We start from the raw sequence: 9744 nt of genomic DNA on the forward strand, positions 1-9744 counted from the left end.
TCCCCTGAGTGACCCCAGTTCTAACAGTTCTCCACTGAGAATAAGTATTGCCAAGTTTAACACGTTGTTTTCTCTCGCACAAATATGCAGTCATGAGTTGTAATGCCCTCCCTGAAAAACCATAGGCCGTCAATTTAGCTAGAAGAAGTGAATGACACACTGAGTCGAAAGCCTTACTAAGATCCACCGCGACTGCAATGACAGCTTCTCGCCTATCGAAACCCACAATTCCTCCATTTGCTGTGACGAAGGGCTAAAGATCGAGACGTCAGTTTTTTAATTCTTTGCGGTGGCCAATTTACTATTTCAACTTAGTTGATATAACCCGTTTAAATATTCACATATCATTATGGAACTAATTTCAATCGATTGTAGCTCAACTGAAATTAAAGTAATCAGAAATACCGATCAGAAAAACCTACGAGTGTACTTCCTTCGCGAGCATGCTTGGTTCTCTTCAGCATGTTCAGAACAACTGTGGAGCCTGGCTAAGGAACCATCAACATCAACGATAAGCAACGAAACGCTATGTAGGACTTCTATTTGGGACTAATCTCTGGGTGGCTGTTGTCAGCCAGTTGTTACTGGCTTGCTGAGGTGGATTTCTCTTGAAGATTTCTTAACTCTGAGGTCACCGGATGCTCATTAGTTCTTAATGATCAAACTGAATAAGTCGCCAGCTAGACAAATTTTCCCTACAAAGAAACAGGTAACTGATCAGACTAGACGTACTTTTCATTAACAAGCCCTTGGCCGGCATTCCAAGAGAGCATTGAATGAAATTTTTACGAGATCACCTGCTTGAAACTTTAAGATAAGGGGGGTGGGGGGAAGAGTAAAACAATAGTGTCGGCAGAGCACGCCTAATTTTGGCAAGTGATCGAGTGATCATTATTTTCCTGGTGAAAATTGTTGCTATCTTTTTTACTGCAGCAGAAGGCTGGGTAGAGAAAAAGCTGTACCAAAAGGGTGAGCGATGGTCTAAAAAAGGGAGGAGAGGCAGTTTGTGGTATCTTTCCCGCCCCTCTCCCCCGAACGTCCCCTCGTACTCTAAACCTAATGTGACCGTTCTAATAAACGATCGTAAGCTCGCAACATTGAATTTCCCTCAAAATAAGACGCCTGTGCTGCAGGTTAGTAAAAAAAAAAAAGACTATAATTTCATGAGAATTTCCTTGCGTCGACCAAACACTGCCAGATGGGGCGAATAATTGTGGAAAAGATCACCATCAACGGCATCACATTTTCCTCATGGGTCCGCAGGCCATCTCTAAGAAGTCCAAGTAGTTTCTGTGCAAAAACTTGATTGACAAAAGAGATGACTTTTACACACACGCACTGCGTTGTGGTTCAAGACATTATTACAGCCCAATAAAAAGCTAATCTAACGCCAAATGAGAGATAGAGATAGGGATCAGTTACCTTTCTATGAAAAGGTAACTGAACAGAAATTAAAAATCAGAAAACATTTGAGCCAAACCCTTTTTTTAAATAAATGAACTGCAATTTTTTCCGTTAGGAAAGCTGTGCTAGGATTCTCTTCATTGTCTCTTATGCTTAAACAGAATATTTAGGGAGATGCTGTTTTCGCTTTTTGTCCAAGATTAATGTAGATAATGTTCACAATTCAGACATTTTTATTTGATTATATTTTTCGCTTTTATTCCCCTTGTTTTACATTAACGGAAGAGGGAAAATAATATTTTCCATCATCCATCCCTTAACTTAATTCCTGGGTGATCTAGGATACGGTATTTTGAGTTACTGTGCCGTCGTTATGAAAGCTACTAGAGGACCAGAGGAGTCATCAGGAACTTGAACACAGACCAACCACCTGAGCCTATCAATGTCGCAGAGGCCCCCCAGTTATCGTGCGCATGGCTAGGAGGTGCACGCCTGTAGAACTTGTCGTGGTTGACACCATACAACAGGCCATCATTCATGAAGAAAAGCAAATTGAAATCGTTCCATCCTGCAGTACCAATAAGAGTTGCTGATCCCAACCAGTTGTCTCCTGCATGAGTGGGCGGCTTTCTCTTGTGAAACCTGCCGTTTTCAACGCCATACAGCGTTCCTCTGTTATCGAAGAACAAGAGCTTGAAGACTTGCCAGCCGCCACTTCCAACCAGTGTTGCGGATCCCAGCCAGTTGTCTGAGCCATGCTTAGGGGGAGCTCGCCGATAAAACTTGCCATTTGCGACGCCGTAAAGCATCCCTTTAGGATCAAAAAACAGAAACTGGAAGACATTCTATCCTCCAGTGCCGACGAGAGTCGCTTCACTGATCCAGTTCTGTCCCGCAGAGGTAGGTGGAGGCCCTTTGTAGAACTTGTCCTTGTGAACACCATATAAGGTACCGTCTGGGTGGAAGAACAAATGCTTGAAATCGGTCCATCCTGCACTGCCGATCAAAGTGGCTGATCCCAGCCAATTGTCGCTGGCATACTGAGGTGGTTCTCGCTTGTAGAACTTACCATTGTTGACAACTCCATAGAGTATTCTGAAATGATCAAATCAATTTCTTAGCTACTGCAAACTGACTATTTTTATCAGCTCTTATCCATTCTCGTACGGAAGGAAAGAAACTATGCTTCTGTTAATGCTTTATATTTTACTGAATTTTGTGCACTAAAATATGGTGTAAGACAGACAGAGGCGGTTCTTTTACGAAATAATGCTTGGAGACTTATGGTTGGTGTAAACTCCAAAATAAGTCACATCAGGTTTCACTGAGAAGCCTTAAAAGCGAAATCTTGGGAAACGACTAGTCTTAAAACTGCTTACGACAGACTGTGTTTAATTATCGGGCAGAAATTTAAGCTTGGTTGTGTTGACTCTTGTGTTTATTCCTTGCACACCACAGATCAGGACACGACTTGTGCTTTCTCTGTTCGCTCTTCGTAACATAGAATCACAATCACAATGAATAGATGGAAAAATACTAATTAATTCACGTGTTTCCCTGGATTTCAGACCTAACGCCGATTCATTCAAAATGTGTCCTCACGTCCTAACCAAAAGAACAAAAAACGTCCCTCTCCTTCATTTGACCAGACTACGCACCGTCAATCTATTCTGAAAAAAAAGCAGCCACAGCAACAACGACAACTAAAGACTCAAACGCTGATCCCCAAAGCTCTTTTCTAGTTAATGGGTGGAGCTTATTGTGTGAGAAATATTTCATCAAATAGTAAGTATTCTGCAAGTTGTTTGGCCTTGGTTTCCTACCTGTAATACGCTTTCAATATGATGCATTTGTATTTGTACAAGAGTCCCGCCGATGATTAATTGTCCCATGGTTTTACCGTTTATTGGATTCTGATCAAAATTCGTTTTGGTGAGGTTAGTTATACTGAATTTTCTTCATCCTAACCGGCTGAAGTACTCATTTTAGTTTAAGCTGTTTACAGTTGGGTTTATTTGTGTAACATCATTTACCTCGTAGCCGAGGAACATTTCACCATTTCCTGCTGTATCTTTCGTAAACCAGAGGGAATGAATAAATAAGGGTGTTGTTAGTATTCCTACCCACCCACACCTACAAATAAACCTCTTTTGTGCGTATCACGGTCGTGTAATATTATGCGCAGCAACTTTAAGAAATGCAATACGATAAAATTCACTTAATGATGATAACTTTGAATTACCCCGGGTGAGGCCGCAGAGGAGTCATCAGGAACTTGAACACAGACCAACCACCTGAGCCTATCAATGTCGCAGAGGCCCCCCAATTATCGTGTGCATGGCTAGGAGGTGCACGCCTGTAGAATTTGTCGTGGTTGACACCATACAACAGGCCATCATTCATGAAGAAAAGCAAATTGAAATCGTTCCATCCTGCAGTACCAATGAGAGTCGATGATCCCAACCAGTTGTCTCCTGCCTGAGTGGGCGGCTTTCTCTTGTGAAACCTGCCGTTTTCAACGCCATACAGCGTTCCTCTGTTATCGAAGAACAAGAGCTTGAAGACTTGCCAGCCGCCACTTCCAACCAGTGTTGCGGATCCCAGCCAGTTGTCTGAGCCATGCTTAGGGGGAGCTCGCCGATAAAACTTGCCATTTGCGACGCCGTAAAGCATCCCTTTAGGATCAAAAAACAGAAACTGGAAGACATTCCATCCTCCAGTGCCGACGAGAGTCGCTTCACTGATCCAGTTCTGTCCCGCAGAGGTAGGTGGAGGCCCTTTGTAGAACTTGTCCTTGTGAACACCATATAAGGTACCGTCTGGGTGGAAGAACAAATGCTTGAAATCGGTCCATCCTGCACTGCCGATCAAAGTGGCTGATCCCAGCCAATTGTCGCTGGCGTGTTGAGGTGGATGTCGCTTGTAGAACTTACCATTATTGGTAACGCCAAAAAGCACCTCTTCGGAGCTGAAAAGAAAATGCGAAATCAGTAAATTGAAAATCGACTGAATTCCGCTTATAAGATTATAAGGCGTCTGGAGAATAACGAATACCGTGAAGTTGAAAAACGTTTTTGGTTGAAGGCAAGGTGAGTTTAAATCTGTTATCAATTTAGTCTTCTCAATTTAGTTCATAAATACTTACATGGCGAGCGTCACACAAGAAGTGATCAGCAAAACGCAGACGATAAGATTCATCACTGACCTGAAATGAGGACTGTAACACATATAATTATAATCAGCTACTATTAGATCCCTTCGTTCCCCATAAAAAAGTCTATTTATAAATAAGGAATTACACTGAGTTAGCTAGTTCCACTGACTTTTTCACCTTTGCCTGAGAAATTTATTCTGTAAAAAAGATTTTTCAGTCATCATTCTCGTAAGACGTGGACTGATGTTGAGAGTATGGCTGGAATCATAACAGTGTTCCTTTTTTTTTTCGTAACAAGGTGAAAAACCCAACGACTGAATTCCCAAACCTTTTCAAGAGATAAAAATTGTTTAGTTTCTTAAACATTCCAACGCTAAGTTCGAGTGCATTTCAGTTCTTCTTTAGAAGTTCAAAGCTTACTTACCTCTGCGAAACAACTCAAACGAACACTCTGGGCTTTAGGGTGAAATGATTGCTAACTGATCTTAACCAGGCTATTTTATCGCTTTGCTACCATTGATTAGTGACAAATTAATTAAAGATATTGATAGGTGGGAAAGGTTTGGATGATATAATGATGAATCAGCTGTCTTCGTTGACCAAATACAGCTGTGCACAGGTTCCTTAATACGTGAGGTAATCCAGGATATTTTCTAAAGTTGTACACCCAGCTTGTAATAAATTTGCAAGTTGTTGCTTTAAAAATTCCTTAAACATAGTAGCTACTCTATGCATTATTTTCGAGTTTTTAGTAAAATTACATGACTGTTTTAGCTCATTCCCTCCAAATAACCTGAGAATGCACAAAACTGAAAGGGAGGCTGAAGACATTTAAGTAAACGTAGGCATTCTAGAGGCTAGTAAAATATCTTGCTAGTAGAAGGATTTTTACCAACTAAAACTATCTTTTTTTTTCTCAAAAAGTGAATATATATGTTTAGTTTCAGGTTGGACGAATTGATGCACGAGTATTCGGTTTAATCGTTGAGTGCATCAACAGTAAATTGCCGTTGAGTAAACTGCATATTGAAACACTAATTGCTCTGACAGATTTTAATGCACACTTGGATAATGATGTTTATTTTTTCTAAACAATTATAGAATTGAAATGCTATTCCTCAATATCGAAATATTTACGGACGAGACTGAATCGCACCAAAATGATTTCTTTTTTACTGTGAGTGTTTGCTTTAAGTCGTTTAATAAATTTACACCAATATGCTTTTTCTTTACGGTTCAAGTAAATACATACGCACAAAACGTGTCACTGAGTTGACGGCCTTAAATTTTCTAATCCTTTTTATGTAGCTAAATCAAATCTTTCTCGTTTATCTTCCCACTTACCTACTTCATACAAAAGAAGAGAGGTCCTTAACACATTTAGTTTTTAACTGTGGTTAATTTTCCCAGATATCATTTCCTAATTAAGATGCCACTTAAACTTACGCACAGATAGAGTAAATCCGTCTCTCTTTTTTCCCTAAAAATAGTACGTATAATTATGCTCTAGGGACTTTATTTTCATCTTTTTTTTCATTGAAAAACAACTCAGCAGGCATGCATAAGGGGTCTGCAAAAGTACTTTCTTAACTCTGAAACTCATGGATAAAAAACCTGTTTTAATTGTTGATGGCTGTGGCAACTCTCCGAACTGAAGAATGTATGGTCATCAAATATTCCATATCTAATGTAGGTTATACCAGTATTGACTGTATTCCCTTGGACAATCACTAGTCACTCTTGTGGTAAAAAACTGAGCCTGAGTCTTGCCAGTCGTTTAAGGTTTTTGGATTGCGTGTTGAATACCTTATAATTTTCTTTCAAGCAGGATGTTGTTGAGTTAAGAGGAAATGCACAAGAATAACGATCAAATTGATAAAATCGCGGCCACAGTCAAAAATTAAATCTACCTTCATTTTCAATTTTAGGTAACTATTAATGAGTTTTCAAAGGTTTCGAGTCTTATTTTTCAAAGTACCGCGGAATTTCGGAAATATTTGAGAAAATCGATTTCGCGCTCTCCATGGCCAAAAATAGCTGTATAAATTAGCCAAAATGAGCATTCACAAGAACGTCTTCGCATCTTTGGTGGAAGAGATAACATCAAAAATTAATAATTCATGTCAAAATTAGAAGCATTAAGCACTTTATTGATTCCTGTTTTTTGGTTGAAGGTTATACTTCTCCCAACGAAAAACACAATCTTTAATGGCGATTTGATAATAACCTGTGTAATAGTTTTACCGTCTAATTACAAACCGAAATTTCGATATGTGGCCATTCCCCAATCGGGTTCATCTTATGGCTATTGAGTGCCCAAGTACTCTTCTTCCAAGAATTATAATGGCAGGTTTGTGTTTTTTTTAGCAAGCGCTTTATAAAACGCCATCAAAATCTGAATAGTTTAGTTAGAATTTACACTAATTAGCATATTGCTGTTGTGTTGACCAGACTAAGGGTTTTTACGGTTTGATTAGAATAATTTCGCAAAACTCTGCTTTACACCCGTAATGGATAACTTAGCTGATAAACATGTAGTCCAGTTACTGTCCAACTACTGATTTCGTTTTCGGAGATAACGCAGAAGCTCAGGTTCAAAAATGTTCGGTCAAAGGTCAAGACTGGTAACTGTAATGCGTGACAGCGTGATGCTTCTTTAAGAAGATCAAAATTGCAATACGTAACTATGGAAAAACTGTGAAACGAAATTTTTGTAAATTACAAAGTACTGCGACTAATTATATGTGTTATTACGACTTCTACCAAGCAGCTGTTAGATGAAGTAGGTAAAAACTAAGGAATTTTTATTTTGATTGGGAAGGGGGGATGGGAGTGGGCTTGGCGATCTGACATGTTGGAAGCGAGTTTAGTAACAAGAAACGCCTTTAACACCCTAAACAGCACGCGAGTTGCATTTAGCCATCATGGAAAACTGAACTGGAGGGATCAATAATGTTGACTGGAACACATTTTTCTTTAAATGACAGATACGTCTGTGTGTGTAGGAGAGCGATCTTCGCAGTAGCGAACACTACTTAAGCAGTAATGAATCGAAAATGAGGCCTGAAAAAAATTTAGGTTAGTAGGGGATTCGAACCCATAACCTCTGCGATGCCGATACATCTGTGGTGTGTTGAGGAGGGGTTTATGACCACAGTCCATAAAAGAATTGAAAATATTCCCCAAGTGTTTCGTTCTAAATGCTTGGGTTAATGTTCCAGTTTCAGGCGATTGCTTATCGCTTACTCTCAGTACCATCCAGGCACTATTAGTCTCTAAGAGACAGATTCAGCTGTGGCACTGAAATATAAACTCCAAAAATGCTTTGTACTACGTTCACTACCAAAACAAAGAAGTATCTTAAGGGAAGTAAAAAGACCGTGGTCGCGATTTGATCGATATTTTTGTGCATTTCCTCAGTCTTAAGTGATAACTGAAAAAAAAAAAAGATTAACTAAGAAAACTAGATCAGGATTTGTTTAAGAAGCTGTCTAAACTCTGTCTACCTATCAGAATCAAACAATCATACAGTTGTGCTCAATGACCAAATACAGCTGTGCACAGGTTCCTGGATACGTAAGGTTATCCAGGGTATTTGCAAAAGTTGTACACTCACCTTGTAATATTTTACAAGATTTTTCTTCGAAATTACCTTAAACTTAGTAGCAACCCTATTCATTATCTTCGAGTTTTTAGCAAATTACATGACTGTTTTCCCTCATTCCCTCCGAATAACCTGAGAATACACAAAACTTAAAGAAAGTTTGGAGATATTTAAGTAAACGTAGGCAGTCTAGAGGCTAGTGAAATAGTTCGTTAGTAGAAGGATATTTACCAACTAAAACTACCTTTTTTTTTTTCAGAAAGTGAACATATATTTTAAATTTCAGGTTGCACGAATTGATGCACGAGTTTTCGGTTTGAACGTTGACTGCATCAACAGTGAATTTCCGTAGAGTAAACTGTATATTGAAACATTAATTGCTTTGAGAGACTTAATGCACCTGGATGATGATGTTTATTTTTTTCAAACAATTATCATATAAGGGGCAAAATTACTGAATTGTGATTGGTCAAGACAGAGGGCATTTCTTCTTAATTTTTGTAATTGCCACGGGCAAAATTACTTGAAAATGATTGGCTGAAAATCGCTTAGCAACGGCTGCCAAGGTAAAGAAATTTCTGTTTGTTTTGTAACAATGGCGTCCCGTTTTGCGCGAGATCAGTAAGAAAACATTTTGCTCCTTATATTATAAACAAGTAATCACATGGTCCTTCGTAAAATTAAGGATTAATATCACTTGCGTTTTCGGAAGTTGCAGAAATTTCCCTCGTCGCTGCGCGACTCGGGCAATTTCAGCAACTTCCGAAAACACGCGTGATATTAATCCTTAATTATACTCGGCCCTATGCGATTACCTATACTTATAGAATTTAACTGATATTCCTCAATATCGCAATTTTTACGGACCAGATTGAATCGCACCAAAATGATGTCTTTTTAGCTGAGTGTTTGCTTTAAGTCGTTTAATAAATTTGCCGCAGTTTGCTTTTTTCTTTGCTATTCAAGTAAATACGCACAAAACGTGTCACTGAGTTGACGCCCTTCAATTTTCAATCATTTTTATTTAGCTAAATCAAATCTTTCTCGTTTATCTCCCTACTTACCTACTTCATACAAAAAAAGAGAGGTCCTTAACACATTTAGTTTTTAATTGTGGTTGACTTTCCCAGATATCATTTCCTAATTAAGATGCCACTTACATTTACGCATAAATAGAGTAAATCACGAATGAATATCCGTCCCTCTTTTTTCTCTAAAAATAGTACGTGTAATTATGCTCCAGGAATTTAATTTTTCATCTTTCTTTCATTGAAAGAAACTGAGCAGGCATGCATAAGGAGTCTGCAAAACTGCTTTCTTAACTCTGAACCTTGTCGATAAAAAACCTCTTTTAATTGTTGATGGCTGTGGCAACTCTCCGAACTGAAGAATGTATGGTCATCAAATATTCCATATCTAATGTAGGTTATACCAGCATTGACTGTATTCCCTTCACTAGTCACTCATGTGGTAAAAAACTGAGCCTGAGTCTTGCCAGTCGTTTAAGGTTTTTGGATTGCGTGTTGAATACCTTATAATTTTATTTCAAGCAGGATGTTGTCGAGTTAAGTAATAACTGAAA

At 38.8% G+C, this 9744-nt stretch overlaps 1 protein-coding gene across 1 annotated transcript; it reads right to left on the reverse strand.

The window, feature by feature from the left end:
• Positions 1-1619: 1619 nt before the first annotated feature.
• LOC148722163 (uncharacterized) lies at positions 1620-5019 on the reverse strand. Its single transcript, XM_088736887.1, has 4 exons — positions 4983-5019; positions 4550-4621; positions 3647-4372; positions 1620-2499 (listed from the first exon to the last, which is right to left on the reverse strand). Exons 2-4 carry the CDS (start codon positions 4600-4602, stop codon positions 2250-2252), a joined length of 1029 nt encoding a protein of 342 aa, XP_088593013.1. The 5' UTR covers positions 4603-4621; positions 4983-5019; the 3' UTR covers positions 1620-2249.
• Positions 5020-9744: the final 4725 nt, after the last annotated feature.

This window comes from Stylophora pistillata, chromosome 10 (assembly GCF_964205215.1).
Source record: "Stylophora pistillata chromosome 10, jaStyPist1.2, whole genome shotgun sequence".
Lineage (NCBI taxonomy): Eukaryota > Metazoa > Cnidaria > Anthozoa > Scleractinia > Pocilloporidae > Stylophora > Stylophora pistillata.